Here is a 21,273-nt window from a genome sequence, read left to right as displayed (position 1 = left end):
TCCAGACAGTAAACAGACTTCTGACAGTGGTTTGCCATACATTTTTACATCATAACCACCTCTTCTCTCTCTTTTGAGTCCTTATAAGGACTCATCATAGACATTATAACAGGTTTCTATTTTCTGCATATTCTTGCCACCAGTTTCCTCTATAAAATTCCACTACATCAAAATTACATGGATTTTTTGCACACGAGGAAAAGGATTGTTCAAAATCCAACAACAATAAAATAATGTTACTCTGCAGAATCATTCAGCCCATGATAGAAGATGCAGAATCAGAGAGGACAGATGAGGTGAACACCGAGGTCAAAGGAAGTCCTCATTTAAACTAACCTTGCTCTGCAAGATGGATAATCGTGATATTTGTGAGTTCACAAACTCATGAGAATCCAACCTAGCGTGCCCCCCACTGGTGCGATAGGCCCAACACATGGTTGGCATACCCACCACAAAGCAGCACTGAAGTTTGTGTTCAAGTGAAGCAAAACAAATATTGTGACACCGACAGATGTACTTTACAGATATCTGTGTAATCCCTCAGTCGTCCAGTTCTGATCCATAGCAAACAAAACATATAAAATCTGTCAACTGGGCAAAATGTTGTAGGAGTGAAGATGTTTCGCTGCTCATTCAAGCCACGTCTTCAGTTCTGGTCAGATTACAGGTGGACACTGTCTTAAATCTATCTGAAGGGAGGAGTGAGCTACACTGAAACTCGAAACACCTATTGTTTACGGTTTCTTTTTCTAGGCTAGGTCTATTGTGCTAGCCTAAGTGTGCACTGTGCCTGAGTTCTACTTAGCATAGTCCTTCAAGGCCCTAATGACTGATTTCACACCTGTTAGCATCCTGGGTAGCCCTGTTGTTTTCTTAGTTTTGTTTTGAGTGCGAGGGTGGAGTTATAAGGCAGATAGATATAATAGATATCTTCAAATAGATATAAGGCAGTGTCCACCAGTAATCTGACCAGAAATGAAGAACTGGCTTGAATGAGCAGCAAAATGTCTTCATTCCTACAACGTTTTGTCCAGTTTACAAATGGTATTATTTTCTTTTGCTATGTACTGTACAGGTGTGCTTTACAGATGTACTTTAGCCTATTTTACCTATTTGTTGACATGGAAAATGTCTGTGCTTTTCTCTCAAATGAATGTAACAAAGTTATATTTTTCATCTTGTTACGCTGTTGTGAGGCTTCGACCAAGATTTAAATAATCATCAGGACGTTGTACGTTTTACGATGCCTTTCCCCCAGAGCCATTGCAGATTGATAAAGAAACATGCCAGGTTGCCGTGAGCCAGGTTACATTTAAACACCAGATTCTCTCACCTGTGGGCAGAAGCTCTGCTGAAGTTGTGCCTCTTTACCTGGAGCAGATTAGACATGAGGACATGGGCACAGTGCAGACACTGGTTTGTGTTAGATGGACACAGGGACAGAGCAGCACCATGCTGTCCTCTTTGTGTCTGCACTGCCCTTCATGTGCGTGCCATATGATGAAGCTTTGTTGTTCAGATACAGACATTCAAGATATTTCCAGATGCTAATAAAAGTCTCTCACAGGCATTTTATTAAAACTGGGACAAGTTGAGCTATGATGAAGCAAACCACAAGGGCAAAGCTGTAGTTTCGTGACAAACCACATTTTTGTACATTTTTAAAGCAATGACAGTGCAAAAGGACAGATAGTGTCTGCTTTTTCAATGAGCTGGAACACTACACAGCCCTCAGAGGTCTTCAATCATGGAGATAAGATGTTACAGAATTATAGTGACATGTGGCCTCATGTTCTCTGGCGCTCGGGCCCAGCAGGCAGCAGGCCTTGGACTCTGTTTAGCCAGTAACAGTCATGTTTGCACTGACCTTGATTTTGAGTCTTTGCAATATTTTAAAAGAATGTCTGGAGAGATATCTGGTGATGAATACCATTTGTGTCTTTGAAATTTAGACTTCTTCTGGCCAGAGAGTTTATTATATCCAAAATTATTTTGGGTTTTCCACCATTTTATTTGGAGATTTTATGAATTGTTGTTCAAATTTATTATATTAAATATTATTCAGATGTTGAGAAAGACACGTGTATAGTTCTTGACTACTGTACAAAATCCCCTTTACTTTGGCCTGCAGTCTGTTATGGAGATCATATTATTACAGCTGACTGAGCCTCCATCAGATAGTGAGGCCCATGTACTGGGCATCAGCCGTTTGAAGCCAAGGGAACTGTTACAGGAAAGATAAGAAATTCTTTGAAGATCCAGCGTCAAACCTGTAAAGATGATTGCATTTTTCAAACTATACCCCCCTGAATAACCTTTACTTTGTCAAAGTTTATTTTGACTCAATCCAAGTATTTTTTGGAAATGGCCAGCACTTACCTCCTTTACTCGCTAACACATGTCAAGCCATTTTACATTTTTGGCATCAGTTGAACCACCCACAATGATTGGTGTTAAAGATGCTTTCCAAATCCACCATCTACCTACAAAAACACAAAGCGGCTGTTTAAAGCTCTGCGCTGTATTCAATCTGCACACTAATGCCTAATTGAGGTGACATTGGCGCAAATGACGGAACACATTTTAGGTGGTAAAGAAAAACATTGCTTCTCCATCTTCTGTCTGCCACGATGGTTTTGGTGCTGGGACAAATTCTGAAGTCAGGCACGAAAAACGAAGCTAGCACACCTCGTCTCCCTGCAGCTCGCATTAAGAGACAGAGACCACAACATCGCTCGGTTTCTGCGGGTAATTCTAGCAGTCCCTTCCTCTCAACAAGAACACAGACATCTCCCATAACTGCTGTCAGCACGATCATTAAGCCTTTCAGTTCACATCTGTTTGAATAGGTTACCTAAGATGGTAGGTGGTCACAGAAAATAGTCTCTCCATGGCTAAATTCATACCGCGGTTCGGCTAATGGCTGGTCAAACATACTTACTGTAAGGTAGAACAAACTCCAGCCCGCTGTGTTTGTGTTAGCTATTGTTAGCTTGGCTCCTGCAGTTATCTTCACTAATCTATTGAAACAACTTGCACTGTTATCGCCTTAGAGTATTGTTACAGAATGTCAATCAGATAACCAGTTGTGTTTCAAGCACTTAGATGGTAACCTAACTCTTATGTAACCCTTGAATAAAAAAAACAAAACAATAACTACCTGTATGTTTTTACTACTAACCTAATACACAATCTGTTTTGCTCTGACAGTGGCAACCTGATAAGTTGCATTCATTGAGCTGGAGGACAGGTCAGAATACTTCGATGGAATCTGCTGTTTAAATGTCAGATTGCAGATTTGTTGATCTGGTTTATGGTTAATATTTCTGTCAACATAAATAAACAAAATAAAAATTATTTTTCCAAATAACTTGAGAAAGTAATGCCCTTTTTCAACCTCAAAGATGTGACTGAGAAAATAATAATGGCTTACACTTAATGTAATTCACTTTTCAAAGCCTCTCAAAGCACTACACTATAGTCATTATTCATTCATTTCCACACTTGGTGATGGTAAGCTACTACTGTAGCCACAGCTGCCCTGGGGCAGACTGACAGAAGCGAGGCTGCCAACCTGCACCATCGGCCCCTCCGACCACCACCTATCATTCGCGCACATACCTCGATCCTCAGACCTTCAGGTTGGGGGACCAACACTCTAACCACTGAGCCACTGTCGCCCCAAGTTGATTTGATTTTTTTTTTTTTTTTCACCAGCAGATGCAAATATAAAACCTGTTCCCTCCTCCCCCCTGCCCTCACCTGGCCTTTATTCAGCTCACCTGTGCTGTCAGCTCTTCATCTGTCTTCTGCCAAAGCTGGCACACTATCAAACTGCAGTAATGTAGATAGCATCTAGTGGTGACATGAGAGAATGAGGCCCCTGTCCTCCATCTGAAATGATAACATCATCAAATCTGTCGGCATGGATTAGCGACTAGCAAAAACTCACAGAAGTTCTACTCTCTATTGACAGAATATAAACCCAAATAAGGCTATTTTTAGCATCTGATCACATAACTTGAGTATTCAGTCATACCTCAGTTATACTTCACATAGATAAATAGTTCAATCTTTCAGGTCTAGACAGTCGACATACCAGCATGTCTAAGCACGTCCCTAGTGCCAGATCATCGGTCACCTTTAATGACAAAACCCGCTGCAGCCTCGAAGATTCTCTGAATATTTGATGCTCTTCACTTGGGAGACATCTGTGTTTTCTCTGCACACCCGTGGCTCTGTCTTTACCCAACGAGCTGGTAAGCCGCTGTTTTTTCTTCAGTGGATACTGGAAAGCACAGCAAGCGCAATAAATATTCAAAACCACCTTTACCTCAGAGAAACGCGCTTAGACCATCACATTCTGTTCAAAATAACACTTTCTGATTACCATTACAGCCTTTAAGTGGCTTTGAAGAAGATGAACAGCCAGACACGTCCTCTTAGTTTGACCAGGCTTTGCACAACACACTCTGTCTATTGACGAGAGAACCAAGGAGTTTGCCATGTCAATGCTTGAAAATTGAATGAAAGATATTAATGCCTGGCGCAACTCAGTTCATTTCGAAATAGTTAAAGCGGTCTATTAGCTAGCCCTCAAAAGTCCACCACAGAGCCGCCTTGTCAGTAGCGGAGCGGATATCGGTGGATCTAGAAGTCAAATCAACACCACATGGGAAATAAGGTGTTGAAATATCGTTGTATGTGCAGAACTGGCTTATGCCCCTATCATAACAACTCCAGCAGAGCCCAATGATTTCCTTTGGGGACTCCTGGGTAATTGTCGTGTCAAATAGTAGCTGTTGTGTGTGTTTGAAATACACAGAGAGGCCTGTGGTTTATTGTGTATTTGTTTCCAGTGAAGGGATGAACATTTTTAAGGTAAACCTCTCTCTTGCTATGATTTGAAGGCTCCCATGCTAACTCAATTGCCTCTATTGTTAGGGTTAGGCTTATTTCATTTAGCAAAAAGTTCAAATTGTATACAACAGTCTTAAGAAATACCAGTTTAGTGCCTTTGTAATTGTAGAGGTGAGGAACTGTAGCCAAATGTCTGTTAATAAGACCTAGGCTGAATTGCTGGGTTTCAGGTGACATCAAAACATTCAATAGGCCAATATAGGCCAAAATGAATATTGTTAAAATGCAAATTTTCGTAGTAATACAGTGAATTCTTGGGTCTAGTCACTAACAGAAATGATCAGGTTATGATCAGGTGCGTGAGAGTAGACAATGTGCGTGGCAGTAGACAGCTCTGCCACACAATTTGCCCTGCGTGTCCTGGCACGACCAGCCTAAGGGCGGTCCTGAGCTGCTGTTAGACGCTGGCACTATCTGTCCTGACCAGAGGAAACTTGTCTGCTGTTAGTTTCTTCAGGAATCTGGATATTTGCATATTGGATATAAGCGATGACAAAATCAACAGCATTGGTTTTAGATTTGGCTTGTTGGATTGAGCTCTTAAAGGACAAACCTAATGACCATGACCATGGCCACATACATATATACAGAGTTCTCACATGAATATTCTAATAATCAGAGTTGTGACAGAAAGTTTCTTTAAAGGTGCACTATGTAATGTTTCTGGTGGAGGGTCTGCCACAACCTTGTCTCCATAGAGATGCTTTGCCTAGATTCTAATAGATTCTAATACTGTGTTAATTTATTTATCTCCATGGAGATCAGCAGATGAAGCCACAGATCAGATTTGTAGAGGGGCAAACCAGCATCTTTTCCAAGGTATTATATGCGATGCAAGTTAAAATACAAGTTAGATTAGTGTTAGGATAAATAACTATGCTTTGCTATTCTGCATAACCACTGCTATAGTTTGTTATTGTATTGCTATAGTTCATTTCTGTACCAGTGCTCATGTGAAGACGAGGACTAGATTAGAACTGTGTGACACAGATATATGTTCAGGACATGTACAAGATATTCTATATCTATCTATATATCTAATCAAATAACTAAGTAGGGCAATGACTTATTGATAGGCTGATACTCATGATTCACCCTGGTTGAGCCAGCAAGGATGCTCGTCACAGTCTGATAAGACTGTGCAATGTGCCAAGAGGCCTGGCTCACCTGTGCACCAACGAAGAGGTGCTAAGTCTAAACCATGGTGGCCTCCCACTATAGTATGCCTATAAAACTCGTTGTATATGCGTAAAATTTCTTCTTTGAATTTTATCTCTGGGTCAGTTATTCTTTGTCTTAGCAGAAACTAACGAACACAAGAAGAAAAGGCTGTTTTCCTCAACATTAGTTTAATGTCATATTGTGGAATATTCCAGGCAAAGCAATAACATCAAACAAGTATGCACCAGACCTTTAAATATGCAAATAAAATTAAAATGTACTTGAATAAATCTGCATTGAAACTAAACTTTCAGTAACCCTTGTGCATTCTGAGCCTTTCATATGGACACAATTTGATCTCTGACTCAAACTGAAACCTTTTAGGAAGATTTCGCAATTTAAAACAAAGTGGAAACATTTTTTCGTTTTTATAGTCTGCCGATTTTCTTCTTTCAGTAATTACCAAAACTATTGACTCACATGTAACACAGACAATCAGCAGTGTCCACTAGTGTCATCACCAAAGACTTTCCACACTAACATCTCAGATTCCCGGACAATGGATTAGCTTGTTCTTCTTTGATTAATGCTGCTGGTTATCATGCTGCTGTCTTTCTGGTAAATTGTGGTTTGGCTAATCAGGAGGCTCCAGGCTAAATCCCTGTCACTCCTGCTTTACATTTACTTTTTATGGAATGGATGGAAATGTCGCCATGTGTAAATAATTATACACATTTAGACATTTAGGCCCATTCTTCATATTCTCCTCGGCTAATGCAAAGGTTAGCACATACATTAAGAAGAGTAGCCATCCCATACGGTAACCTGATCTAAGCACGCAACAGCTCTGCCACAATGAATAGTGAAAACATACAGTAATGATCCTGGAGTGTGCTCATACACGTGCACTGTGATGCTGGGAGGACAGTGCACGTGTGGCTCCAGTCTCCAGTGGAATAGTTGTGAGGCCATTCCCAGTGATCAACTGTAAGGGCTGTTATTTTAACCCAGGTGCCCTAAAGCCCCCCCATAACTACTGTAATAATACACTTTCTTCACAGGTAGATCTGGTTTTGTATCTAATGTGTTTTGTTCACCTCCACAGGACAAGCCCAGTGTCATAATGTGGTGGTGTGTGTATGCAGTTTTCTTATCAATGTCAAATCCTAAATCCACTACATTTTGGTGTTGATGTTTGCACTGTGGAAAGTATTTGCAGGGATATAACTTTAACTTTACGTGTATTTGGTACTATTATTGTTAGTACAAACTTGGCTATATTAATGGTGCACTATGTATCTTTTCTGGTGGAGGGTCTACCACCTGCTTCTCTCCTTGGTGATGTTATTACTTTGACTGGATTGTTCCAATGTATGGCACTAAACTTAACTTGGAGACAGTCTGGTGATGGACGAGGCTAATTTGAAGGCCAGATCTGTGAAGAGGCGACAACACACACACACACACACACACACACAAACACAAACACACACACAGGCATTACGAAATAAAGGCTAGTTAAGTTCACATAGATTCCATTAGCTCATTTTACTGTTTGTATCAGTTTGTATCTTGTAATCTTTGTCAAAATAAATAAATAGGCTCCTGGAATGTAAAGTAATTTACTTCAAAATCGATTTGGTTTAGGCTGTTTATGCTGGATGCCCTTCCTGACATATTCCTTATTTGTGCTTGCCTGGGAATGGAAAACAATTAGTTGTGTTAATTAACCTCTTTTGAGATTTCAAAACAATGGAAAAGAGCAGAACATCTGATTTGTTATTGGTAGTTTGCAAGACATAAAAAGAATGTGTAGTAATTTTTTACGTCTGAACTGAAAATGGGTCAGAATAATTGAAATACAGCTGTCAGTATATGTTGTTGTGAAAGCTGAGGGGCACCTGCGTGATAAAATGAACACTCATAAACAGTGTGTTGCAAGTGTTAAGTGTCATAGTTCTCACCTGTGGATGTGTGAGTAAGAAACCTCCCCTGAGGCTGAACAATGTCTCTGCATAGAAAAACTGTGACATTACGAGACAGATACTAGTTAGACAGACTGCTAATAGCAAAGGTATGCTATCATGGCAGGTCCAATGGAGGTTAGTGGGCTAGCCAGACAGCAGTTCCTCTATGAGCTGCAGTGTTAGGCAAACAGGACAGATTCTAGCTAAATGTAGCACCTCTATGGGCCGCAGTGGGGTCAAAGGTCACACTCTCTATGTCTGAATCAGTGACAGGATTTCAAAGATGGGCTTGCTAAAACAACCTGCTCTGTGTATGCTGCAAAATAGATCTAAAAATAGAAAGTAATCATCTGAACCTTCAGTCTTGTTCAAGGCAACACTCACTTTCTGTCAGCAGAAGTCATTTGGCACATCGCCACAAACCTATCATGTCATTAATTTAAGGCCCTCATGTTTCACCTGAAATTATGTTACTCTCTCACTGCATGCTTTTTCCTGGAATCTGATCAATTCCTAAACAAAGAGGAACGCCATGTGACTTTAAGAGGGAATAGTATGTTCCATCAGTGTTGTTCCATGCATAGTATATGACAAACTGGAAAACGGGAGTCTTTATAGGACCGTAAACATGCTTGCGGTGGTTGTAAACAAATGTGGTGATTGTGAGCATGTTAGGACCTGCAACCCCCTGCTGGAGTCTGCAGTCTGCGCTCAGCACCTCTCCTTTCATGGGTGTCTTGGTCAGTGGCATCCAACAGGGTTTTGGGTACTGAGGAGAGTACAGAGCATGATGGTGGGACACTTCTCCAAAGCATAGAATCATTTTTTGATGCTTGACCACTTGTGAGTTCTATACTAGAAACTTGATCTTAGGACTTAAATATTTTGACACATCTGGAGTCCATGTTAGCTGCTGCACTGTTTTTTCTCTCCTCTTTGTTTTGGTCATGCGGTGTTTCCATGAGTGACTTCTCTCATGGCCTTGCATGTGCTTTGGATAAGATCTCTACCCAATAGCATACTCTTATATGTTAGCATATGAACATTTGGCTGACGTCTAATTGCTGTTATGTTTGCAGACTTTGCAGTGTCAATAGAATTATGCAAAGACAGAGTGAGAGTGCAGCTCTAACAGCCAGCCTAACAAGTTTAAACCAGATGTATGCAGATCTGCACTGGTTGTCTGCCAGTGTATCCAGAGCCCGCTGTGCCGAATCCCACCATGGCGATGCTGCAGCTTTGCGGGAAGGTCCTGTCTGCCACAAGTCTCCCTCAGTTACATAAGACTCCTGGCCCTGGGCTGTCTCTGGCTCCTCTGGCAACACAGATGCAGGGTTAGATAGAAGCACCCAGCAGCCCCTCTGTCATGTGGATGGAGTCAGACAAAACCTGTGCCAGAGAAGTGCATTTCCAGGTGTTTACAACGTGTGCTCTGAAGGGACTGAGGCTCATGAAATGTCAGGCCATCACTCACACAGTCTAAGGCTCAATATTCATGGAGCATGGGAATGTTTAAATATAGTGCTGCTGCAGTTACTTCTGAATCTGATACATACTGATATGCAAATTTCACTTTTATTATTAAAGAAATTACCCAACTGATTAATGTAATGCAAGATTCTGTTCAACTTATGATAGTTAATAACATTTATTTAAAACATATACATATAAAGGGGGAAAAATTATACAGTGTGAACACCTGCAGCAATTCAAAGTTTAAAGTGCATTTCCTGATCCTGACGGTGTGGGTCTTCACAACCAGGCTGAGGGTCCATGTTTCTCCTTCACCAGCCATATACTGTCAATCACCTTTCCATTCTGAAACAGAGGAGAAGTTTCAGTTAGGGTATCTTTATTTTTGGAGTGACATTCATATTCTTCCTATACCCCACTCTTACCTGATCATCAGAAACCTCCTCCAGGTACAGATGTGAGGCATTTACCACATGCATGCGTGTGTAGCCATAATCTGTGCTGCGAAAGGCGCTCCAGTCTTTGGGGTTGGGGTTAAACTTATCAGTTCTCTCCCTGCAGCCCTGCAAAGAAGTCATTCATACATAAGCTGACTGTCTCTGGCACAGTAGAAGTCTGATCTGGGTTGAGTCATGAGTTGTGGTTAGGTGACGCCTGTACTGCCCAGGACCACATCAAAGACTGAACCTGTTGTAAGCCCACACATGTGACAGAGCAGCTGCTACACACCAGTACATTGTGTAACATCTCTGGAAGTATACTTACTGCTGAGCCTGTGACAATATGGACAGGGGCTTTAGGGTTCACATAAGGCTGCTCCATGCTCCCATTGTACACCTACAGAGTGTCAAAGAGTTTAACCAATCTTCAAACATACATGATGCCACTGTACAGTCAAACATTTGCATGGGACTGACCTTGTCCCCATAGACAGGCCACAGTCTCTCATATGTGTGCTCATGTGCCCATAACTCCAAATCCACTCCTGGAACAGTACATTACAAAACCAGTGTGGCAATATGAAAAATATCAACAAACAGACAGGGTATGCTTGTCGTCAAATGTTAAGTTTGATGACAGCTAGAACAATGCAAGTAATTTACTATGTACATATTTCATTGTCTTTGTAAATGTTTTTAAAATGGGTAAAGACCAAAAACCACAGTATACTGGTTGTCCCATGATGAGCGTACCATAGCGGTAGAACAGATCCTCCAGACCAGGAGCGGGAGGTTTGGTGTCATTGCGCCCCACTCGAACCTGATGGAGAGCAGATGAACAGTGACAGCATGAACTGGCTAGCACCTGTAATTCTATACATCTACTTTTAACAGTACTTGACCCGATGTCAGTGCACTATGGCTTCTGACTGGAAACTAATTTGTCTAAATGAAAGTTATTATGGCTATGCCCTATGCCCAGGTAAATCATTTGGGTATGGACAGCCAACTTGTCTTGTGTGCTGCCAGGAGAACATTAAATGCACAGTTTAGTCTAATACCTGTAGCAACACATGCCAAAATACAAGGGTTATATCTAGTTGAGATTTTACACTCAAGATGGCAAGATTCTGTTAAGTGAGGTAGGGTCAAACATACTAACTTCAATTCAGAATAAGGAATATGTGTTTTAATAGATGTTGGATATGATCAGTTTATGTACTGTACCCTCTATAATTGCAAGATAGGGATCTAGGGGATGCCTTGACTTAATTAGGGCCAGACAATGTTTTGTTTATTTGTAATTTTAAGACACTGCAATAGATAACCACTATGTATGAAGTGGCTTGCATCTTACGTAAGAATCAAACTTGGTGCAGTCATCTTGGTCATCATCTGAGCAGTACATCGGCCTGTGTCCCATCGTAATGATCCATGGACGCACGGCTCTGTTCTCTGGATGGTTCGCCTCCTGTGCAAAACATAAGAAACCCAAATACTTAAATCAGCATGGAAAAGAATGATTTGTAAAGAAATAAACAACTAACCTGCAGATCCTTCTCGAGCCACTCTAACTGCCTGAAAATCAACTCCTGCCCAAAGTCGAGGTAGAAGTAAACCTCAGTGGAAATGGAGATGATGTGTGCCGACCCCAGGTTCCAACTATGGACACAAGCTGTTAAAATGATCCACAGCTCTGACCCGCAGAAGAGACCATGTTGAACTAAAGCATGCCGTGCTTTAACCCCCACTATGTGTGAAGAGACACAGCCGCAGCATCATAACACTGCCATAGAAACACTGGTCAGTCTACAGGCCAGCAGACGACGGCAACAATTTTTACTGAACAAATTGGATAGCGCTATAGCAATGGTTTCCAGTAGTTTCCAGGAGCTTTTGAGGAAATGCAGTCATAAGCATGCACATGATGAGGGGATGGGAGCCAGGAGTGGAGTGGAGTGGGCAGCTGTTTTGTGGTTTTACAGAATATTCTCTTTCTGTCTGAGAGAGAGAGTGGTCTGCAGACCCTCTGACTCACTCATGGGATGTATGGACCCTTTGTGTAGTGCCAGCAGACAGCAGCTGGAGACCGGACTACTGAAAATACATCCCAATAAGTCTGGGCTGCACACTTGTTTAATTAATTTAGGAGTGCATTGTAAGTAGAAATGCATGAAATGAAATGTTTAGAGGCACAATCCTACGACATTCAAATTGAAGAAAATCACAATTTATATGTTATTTACATATTGAATTTGGCTTTGACTTTAGTTATTTAGTTCCAGTTTATGTTTTCTGTGAATATTAGTTACTCCTTCGTCTAAAATTCAACCAATGAATTTTCTATTTTTCTGCAGTATTAGGCCTTGCAAGGTGACTGCTGCGGTAATTTTGGGCTCTTCAAAAATAAAGTTACTAATGCAAATAAATCTGAATGTCCAGAAGACAGAATGTTTTATTAGGACTGAGCTCTTCCAGTCACTTCATTGTATGGAAATAAACTGAGCCTAAATGACTAAAATAAGCTTGTAAGTGAATTATAGCTCTAAACACAAACTAGACTTACTGTGGTAATAAAGGCTTTTTAAATTATTTTGTACTTTTTGAGTGCCTCAGATTTTTTCTAACCTTGTATTTGAGACCAGTCCCTACACTGAAGAGCACCAAAAGGACGATTTTGCATCTCTATACATCCAAGTAGCACTCCTACCTGAAACCTTTTCACAAACTAGACTTAATTTTGTTAAATACCAACATTGTGTTACAACAGAAATATATGTATTAATGTGATGCATTTGTTTAGACAGTATTGGGGATTATTATTGTGCATACCTGTACCAGAGGCCCTCCGTCTGGCCTGGCATACTGAAACGGTTTCTGTAGTTGGAGAAGTTACTGTGAAAAGAAAATGGGCAAGTTAATCCCCACTAGGAACTAATGGTCTATAATATAGCTGGGTTTTCAGTGATGATCTTATTAAATCCTGAACAGATGTAGCACACGATAGGTCATCATAAAACAATGAGGGAAGTAGTAAAAAATATACCTAATTGCCATTTATAATACAGTGCATGTGTCTACAATAGACAAATTTCCCCACTTTCTTTCAACACCCAACAGAGCTGCATGAAAGAACAATGAGATAAGGCACACCAAAATCTCCCTGGCAGCTTATGCTGAAAACAGTGGTATCCAAATACATCAGTCCTTGCCCAAATATTGCTGAAGACAACCCGATGTAAACTTTGTAAAGCTGACTGGATGCATGCCAGGCTCTTCTGTGGCTTAGGACAGATAGAAGCCAATATAACTGACAATGTATAATGACAAAAGACTGCAGTAGTTTCTTAGAGTACTGCAGTTAGTTTAAATAGCCCACTAATGTAATGTGATAGTAATAAATAGTCATTAAATACAGGAGACATGGGGTCAGAGGGCAGGGGAGGACCTTTAAATGGCCTGTGTGGTTTTAAACCCACTGTGCTCACTGAGGTTTGTATAGAAAAGCGCAGGACCACAATCCCTTCATCTGAGGTTGTAGTGACACCAAGTGGAGGCTATTTGCAACAGCAGACCAAGAGAAGTTGATTTGTGGAAAAGTAGCCACCTTTCCTTGTTTATGATCATGTTTAAAGGAAGAGTATTTGAAACATGTTCGCTTATACTTTTAATATATCTATATAACTCTACAGTAGAATGACATTAGCCTGAAAGGTTAAATTTCAATTAAATTAATTTAAAACTTGTGTTTCAACTGCCCAAAGTGCGTCACATAAGAAGTCAACAAAAACAAATATACAGATAATACAATACAAGGAAGATATCCTGTCTAGCCAGTATTAAATGCTAGGGAGAAAAGGTGGATTTTCAGTCTAGTCTCAAACTGCGTTAAAGACCCCGACAGGCAGAGGGAGGCTGTTCCATAGCCTGGGCACTGCCACAGAAAAGGCTCTGTCAACTCTGGTGTTGAGCCTTGCTTTGGGCACAGCCAGTACATGGAAATAAATGGTCTAACTCAAAGTATCTATTCATGTAAACAGTTTATACTACACAAGTGATCTAAGCATCTGTCACTCTTTCATCATTCACAGACATTGGATTATATACAAATACTATATGATGCACTAGTATCATTTTCACATAGCTATTACTAAAACAAAATAAATAATATAAATTAATATAAATCATGAAATGTCCTCATGACAACCTAGCAACAAATGGGTAAATATAAATAATAACACTAATACAAAATGTTCAGAGAACCTAAAAGACTTTCTCAACACTCCTCTCTGTGTGGAGACTTGCACATTTTCAGCCTAATCCATGCTGAGGTAGTGTTTTAGAAGTTCAGCTCCCATGACTAGACATACTTGTACTTCCCACACTGAAGCATACATTACATATAGTGAACAAAAGCAGCCTTGACTCAAGTCCTAGCATCTTTTGAGACTGAACTACTCTCATCTGAGAGGAATGCTGAGTGCAAACTGCTGCGGTCAGCACTGTTATAACTGCCTTATACCCATTAGGCTTTGAGGTTGGAAACAGGGAGCATATAGTGAAACAGAGCGAGGAAGAAAGAGCGTGAGCCAGCAGCTGGGAAGTTTGGATTCTTCAACACACCGCAAAGCAAAGCACACTTTGAGAGAGGGCTAAGAGAAGCGGCCTTCTGGTTATGCAATATGTTAGTATTGATATCAGAATCTGGTGGTGAGACATGAAGCCAAGAATAAGAGACTACTGTTGAACCTCCTAATGATGAGCAGGGGAAAGGGGCCAGACGACAGCCACAGTTGAATAGGTAAATATTATGGAGCAGGGAGGTGTAAATCATGTGAAATGTGCATGTTATGCAAGGTCATTTAGGGGAGAGATTTAGTATCACACAATGTGGAATCATGACCGCCATGACTATGTCAATATGCTATTGATAAAAGCATGTTGAGGGAACCTCTCATATAATAATAATAATATATAATGGCTGATTATGATTTATTTTGTGCATTACAAGCTCTCACTACAGCTATATAAACTACGGGTTCCCAAACTTTTCAGGCCGGGACCCCATGCAACTGACCTGGGACCCCCTAAGCAAAATGGACATCTAATCATTTCATGTTGCAAAACCATTTACAATTAGATTTAATTTTATTTTTTTCTCCACTAAAACATACTGTGTAAAATTAAAAAATAGATTCAATATGGTGTCACAATTTTAAAATGACACTTTGAAATTATTTTGCAACCCCCAGCTCATGCTTCACAACCGCCTTGGGGGTTGAGACCCCCACTTTGGGAGACACAGTTATATCTACTCAATGTGCTACCCCTGAGGCTGACAGAAATGTAGCTGCCAATTGGTCACATAGGCAAGGCAGGTGGGGTCTTATTGTTGGGCAATACACTTCATAGAACAGCAGTCTCAGAGCCGGGGATCAAACCGCCTATATTCAGGTTATAAAACATTGGCTACATGAGTCACTTACCTAAATCCCTATCCCTACAGAAGTGTTTTGTAATTTGAAAGAACGTCTGTAAAAAAGAAACTGGCATAATGTAACTACAGTTGTTTACCACATGTTTGTGCACTGACATAGCAAACGTTCACTCCCTATTCTTTGAGTAAACCTCCAGAAAGATGCTGTGCCAAAATGATAATAACACATTTGGTTTGGATAGATATTTTCCATCATAGATGACATAAAAACAGATTGTGACCTGATAAAACCCGGGAAGAACACAGTGTTTGTTTTGGAGAGCATGTTTTTATTTGGAGGTTGGATGTTCCTAATGCTGCTCCGTCTTTAGAGACCAAAATAGCTTCTGTCTGTTCCAATGGAGCAGACAAATGTTCCTGAACTCAGTCTGTGTGCTTCTCACTTACAGCGGTTCAAACGTGAAGGTAATTTGTCATGTGGTGTTTGGCAGACCACCTTTGCAGTCACAGTATACAGTATGTACTCCTGTCTTTGCCCAAACCCATTAATTACTATAGTACAACCCTGAGAAAACAGCCGCTAATAGAGAACAGCAGGCAGACGTTACGTAGATAGAGTTTTGATGTTTCTGCTGAGCTTTCACTTCTTCAAATAAACCTTGAGAAATAATTAGATATGCGTGTATACAAATACCAACAGTGAGAAACACAAATTTGCAAAATAATAACCCAAGAAGATATAAAATAGTACACACATTAAATCAATTTCCTGAAAACAATAAGAAACTTACTATACCTGCCAATCCAATTACTACTACAACTTTTAGCATAATAGTAATATTCTGTACTACCACTACAGTTACTACTAGAAGTTCTACAATAAATACCTTAACTGTAATTGCATTAGGGTTGTCAAAAGAATCGAAAACTAGATACTAATTGATACTAAACTAGTATTGAAACTATATACTCATTTGAACAGGTATCCATACTAAAAGTCATGTTCACATTACAGAAAAGAACCTTTCCTGAATAGCTTTAGAATGATCTTGATTTGAGCTGGATCAGCACCTGGACGACTGTAGGACAGCACAGATATAAGGCCACATGATAATATAAAAGAAGGTTCTATGATTTAATGTTAAAAATCACATTCTATCGTCTAAATTAAAAAACGTTTTCATCAATGTATTGAGACTATTCCTTAGTATAGAAATCGAGTTTGAAATTTGAGTATTGTGACAACACTAAATTTACTACAGTCACTACTGGCACAATTACTAGACAGTTTTTTTCTATATTTGTGTAGAGTTCTGAGCTTACTAAGTAGACTCATGGTTCCCGGGACAGGTCATGTATGGCACGTAGGCTGCTATGGACTGGATTTGCCTCATGAACTCGTCCCCGATCCTGGCGTTATCCTGGAACGACGAACACCATCAGACATGACGCTACATATTTCACATAGCACCAGACAGGAAGACCTTTTCTCCATTTGCCCACTAAATATTAACAGCTTTAGCAGACTGCTCCAGGAACGCACAGTATCATTCACATAGTTCAGAGGTCTGGTTTTCTATTTTAAAATCTCACCAAAGCCACAGGATATGTTTTTGCATTCAAGCTGACAGCCCAATGGGGATGTGGTTATTAAATCAAGCAATAGTATGTGTATTGCATCTACTGTTAGCAATACCATAAACCGGTAGATATTAATAACTACATAAGGATCTCTGCCTGCAAAAATGTAGGCATCAGTCGTTGACAAAACAGTGGAAGAGCTTGATACTTGATTAAAATTCCATATTATTATTGTATTACTTTAGATACAGATCAAGACTATCAGGAAAAAAAGTAAATGTTTTTCCTGTTTAATTCATTATTCCAGTGTCAATACCTAATAATAATGCACTGGATTTATATAGCACTTATATTTCAAGACACCCAAAGTGCTTTACATTGTATTATTTATTAATGCTATATCATATTAATATTGGTAAGTATCTGTGTAGATGTCAACATATTTATTTTAGTTTTTCAACTGATTTACTTAGGGCTGCATCTCAAAATATACCACAAGAATAGCCATATTGCAATATTGGCTGATGCAATAACCAATATCACAAGAGAATAAATATATCACGACAATAGAACATTCCCACTTTTTACTAAGCATAACCTTTTCCTTATAAAGTCCTATATTAGACTTGGGTTGATCTTAGTGTGTAGTATATGTTAGGTTTTTACTTTTACACAGTTAACTAGTAAATGTATATTATTGGTTTTAATTTGTAATATCGTTATTACAATACAAAACATAGTTATCGAAAATTTCACGTGTTTCTCATATCATGCAGCCCTAATCAGAGCTGAGTGTTAGTATCTATGTGCTTTTACATAATAAAAGGGAGGGATTTGGTAAGGTTCAGGGAGGAACTCACTTAGCTTATCTCATCTGTCGTTGTGGAATTAGGAGCACGTATGATAGGCTTTATGCCATGAGCTTCTGGTGAAAGTCTTAAATGGCCACAAATGTGATACAGTGAGGAAAGAGAACTTACCTCGTGCATGTCGTAGGCAAAGTCCCCTGAAAAACATAACAAGACATTTTGATTCATTTAGAGGGGCATGTAATTCTAACTGATGCTGACTGATTGTGAAGCTTACCTATGTGTAGAATAACATCATACATTTCCATCTGTGTCTCCTTCTGTAGACGGGCCAGTGACTGTGGGTTCTCATTGCCTAGGTCGCCGTACAGGGCAAACTTTGGGCTGAAGTGGACACTGTCGTTCAGGGCCGTAAAGTAGAACACATCACTCCAGCCCTCATCGCTCCCACAGTGGTACACTAGAACGGGCACAAAAAGGGTACAGGGTGTAATCATTTAGGCTGTGCTCCTATCTCGTCCATCACTGGTTATGTTTACATGGACAGTGAAAATCATATAACTAGAATAATAAAACACCCCAATAATTAGATCTGATTTTTGGTGTGTGATATGGTGATATGTGTCAGTCAACTTGCAACATGTTGCGAACAATCAGAAAGACATTAGTTTACTCAAATTCACCTTATTCCAGAAGTTGCCGTAGACGCCACCACAGTCATTGAGATGGTATTATTTATATACTACACGGACTATAAAGCTGTTTTAAAGCCTCCCAGAGAATTGGTGCATTGTTGATTTGATGGCCACATGAACACTGAATATTTTTTAAAAAATCAACCTACTTTATATCAGATTTCTGAGGTGAAACTTTTCTCAAATTCTCCATTTAAATGAATGGGATTCTTGCTTACCCAGAAGTGCTTCCACAAAGTAACCGCGGTTTGGAGCATTTAGAGGAAAAAGTGGGCGGGGCAGAATAAGGTCAATAAGATGTAACTGTTAACGTGAGATTTAGAGATTCCAGATTTCAAATATTGGTCAGATATTTGGTGTGCATGTTAGTGTTGTCATAATATTAAAATTTCGCACCTGATTTCGGTACTAAGGAATAGACTCTATACAGATTCTGATACCACAATAATAAAAACTCTTTATTTAGACAATACAATATAATTTTTAACATCAAATCTTAGTACTTGTACTTGTACTTAGTACTCCCATGTTACCTTATATCTGTGTAATCACTCAGTTGTGCAGATAGGTTCAAACATGGTTCAAGAGCCTGTATGTTCTGAAACTGCTCAAAATCATTCTAAAGCTATTCAGGAAAGGTTCATTTCTGTCCTAGGAATATGACTTTTTTTAATATCAATACTTGTTTAAAGGAGTATCTAGTTTCAATACTAGTTTTATATCACTTAGTATCAGATTTTTTATACTTTTGACGACCCTAGTGCGCGTAAACATTATTGTACTGACCATAGGTTGCGGTGGGTTTGAGACCAATGAGGATGACTCTATGGATGTACATGGCCCTCTTCTCATCTCCTGAATCCACAAATAAAGTGCTGTTGCCTTGGGTAGACAAGTCGAAGAGGCGGCCTCCCAGAAGCCCATACTCCACTGTGCTGTCTGTTTTATTAAAGGTTGTCCAAGTCACCTCCATTGATCCTGGGACACCTAGAGGAAAATAAAAGAATTAATACTCAGAGTAGGCCATGTCAAATATAATGCAATACTTAACGTGAAAGTAATTTATAAACCATTGTTGGCAAATATATAAATGAATATCAATTTATGATGGTGATTGCTGCATAAACAAATTATTTTTATAGATTTTTACCTGGATATGAAAGGTGCACCTGTTCTGGTTGAGTCCATATCGGAGGAAGACCAAGCACCAGCCAAGGAGCAAGATTTAAGAAGAGATAGATGGTGTAGACAAGCTCCATGTTGTCTCTGGTCTGCAATAGGACAACACAGTCATATAAAACAATACAGTTATACGATCACAAGACTATAATCATGTGATACATTTATAAGTGGACTCTGAAGCCTTACCAGAGCTTAGTGATAGCAGCTCACATAATACGAGCGTTTAGGCCTTTCTAATGGGAGACTTTGCATCAGTGAACAGCACCCTGGATGATGAAAGCGAAACAGCAGAGCAGAGTCAGCAAACCATGTGCAGAAACAGATCATGTGTGAATAAAAGGAGCTGATGCTGTTTTTCATCGTGCATTTGGGGAAGTAGCCTGCTGGTGAGGTCAAGTGCACCAGGATTAAGTTCAAACAAGCTGTGGCATGCCCAAGATCAATACACTAGAAAGACAAAATGGCTGACTATGCAGGAATAAAGAAGACCGTGTGAGCTAGAGGTGTGTGAATTCAAGAGCACCCTGTAGTTACAAACAAATATATTCTAAATAACGTAGTGGAGGCAACTGGAGACAAAAGTGAGACTGAACACAATGCAATTTCAATGAAGAACCTTGATTAGCCTTAAAAAAATATGAGAAACCAAGGGGCGTTTGACAAATAAAAACACTCAGCTATGTATAAGGGATATTTTAGCCTAGTTTAAAGATATTACAATTGTATTTTACATTATTTGTTTATTTATTTATTTTATACAGTCACATTTTACCACAAATTGTATTCTCTGTGTAGTTCAAATATAAAATTGAAGCTAATAGAAAAGCAAACTAATATTTCAACTCTGATAGATATATATATATATATATAATATATATATATATTTTTGTTTTTTTGTTTTTTTGTTATAAAGCCAGTAGGATTTATTGAAAGTGAAAATGTGTTATGGTCTATTTCATGTTACCTCAAGTTGCCTGAGCATGTAAAGGTCACTAGAGGGCGCAAGTTGACTCACAAGTGAAAAGAATGGGGCACTTCATCCTCTTATAAAGGCGGCATTATGTGTTCAAATGGTCGGTTGGAGAGATGACAGTGACCGAAGGATCCTCGATAGGAAGTTTGTCCATCCAAGAAGTCAATCAAGAATTATAACGACTGCAGTTGGTGTGCTTTTGTGATTCAAGAAAGCTGTGAGTACGAGGGAGCATATGATAAAGATAAATGCTGTCTTGACTAACATAAATGATCTCGCACTGATTCATCTCAAAACACGTACTAAATTTGACAATAGCTTCCGTGATTTGCTGCGTGTATTTGGATTATACAATAACACGTGATCCTGCTAAACATTTGACTTTTCTAAAACCCTGGTGATTCTTGGACAACTGAATGATAAACGTGCCTTTAATTCGTGAAATAATCCTGGAATAATAGCGTGTAATATATAAATTAAGAAACAAAACTCACAGAGCGACCTTTGTTTTCTTCTGGAATATTTCCGGTATACGTCACATGAAAAGTATGACAGGTGAATTATGGGAAATTGAGTTCAAACGGCTTTTCAGCGGGACACAGCGGTCAATAACAGGCTGGAGGAGCAAACAGCTG

At 39.5% G+C, this 21,273-nt stretch overlaps 2 protein-coding genes across 3 annotated transcripts in view; one reads left to right on the top strand and one right to left on the bottom strand.

Annotated features, from left to right (window-relative positions):
* LOC117390468 (KATNB1-like protein 1) overlaps nt 1–21,273 on the top strand; it is a 28,664-nt gene that overhangs the window by 5,094 nt on the left and 2,297 nt on the right. The window lies entirely within an intron of this gene.
* Nucleotides 9,682–21,189, bottom strand: acp7 (acid phosphatase 7, tartrate resistant (putative)). Of its 2 annotated transcripts, XM_055231032.1 has the most exons (16): nt 21,133–21,170; nt 20,681–20,853; nt 19,852–19,931; nt 19,634–19,754; nt 19,270–19,470; nt 18,066–18,248; nt 17,960–17,985; nt 16,722–16,819; nt 12,794–12,856; nt 11,509–11,623; nt 11,319–11,432; nt 10,715–10,781; nt 10,439–10,506; nt 10,287–10,358; nt 9,947–10,084; nt 9,682–9,866 (listed from the first exon to the last, which is right to left on the bottom strand). In XM_055231032.1, the coding sequence occupies exons 4-16, from the start codon at nt 19,740–19,742 to the stop codon at nt 9,801–9,803; spliced, it is 1,320 nt and encodes a 439-aa protein (XP_055087007.1). In that variant the 5' UTR covers nt 19,743–19,754; nt 19,852–19,931; nt 20,681–20,853; nt 21,133–21,170; the 3' UTR covers nt 9,682–9,800. The 2 variants fall into 2 exon arrangements, with proteins under 2 accessions (XP_055087007.1, XP_033844102.1); XM_033988211.2 differs by lacking the exon at nt 20,681–20,853 and having other exon boundaries at nt 21,133–21,189.

This window comes from Periophthalmus magnuspinnatus, chromosome 22 (genome assembly GCF_009829125.3).
Source record: "Periophthalmus magnuspinnatus isolate fPerMag1 chromosome 22, fPerMag1.2.pri, whole genome shotgun sequence".
Classification (NCBI taxonomy): Eukaryota; Metazoa; Chordata; class Actinopteri; order Gobiiformes; family Gobiidae; genus Periophthalmus; species Periophthalmus magnuspinnatus.
The sequence above is the reverse complement of the archived record's forward strand: the minus strand, read 5'-3'. Positions and strand labels throughout refer to the sequence as shown.

Bases quoted from the DNA above. Each gene is read 5' to 3' on its own strand.
- acp7 (XM_033988211.2), bottom strand. From the start codon at position 19,742: ATGGAGCTTGTCTACACCATCTATCTCTTCTTAAATCTTGCTCCTTGG. The intron at 17,986-18,065 runs GTAAGCTTCACA...TATGTTTTTCAG, and splicing joins TGATGTTATTCTACACATAG to GGGACTTTGCCTACGACATG. The intron at 10,359-10,438 runs GTCAGTCCCATG...GACACTCTGTAG, and splicing joins GGCCTGTCTATGGGGACAAG to GTGTACAATGGGAGCATGGA.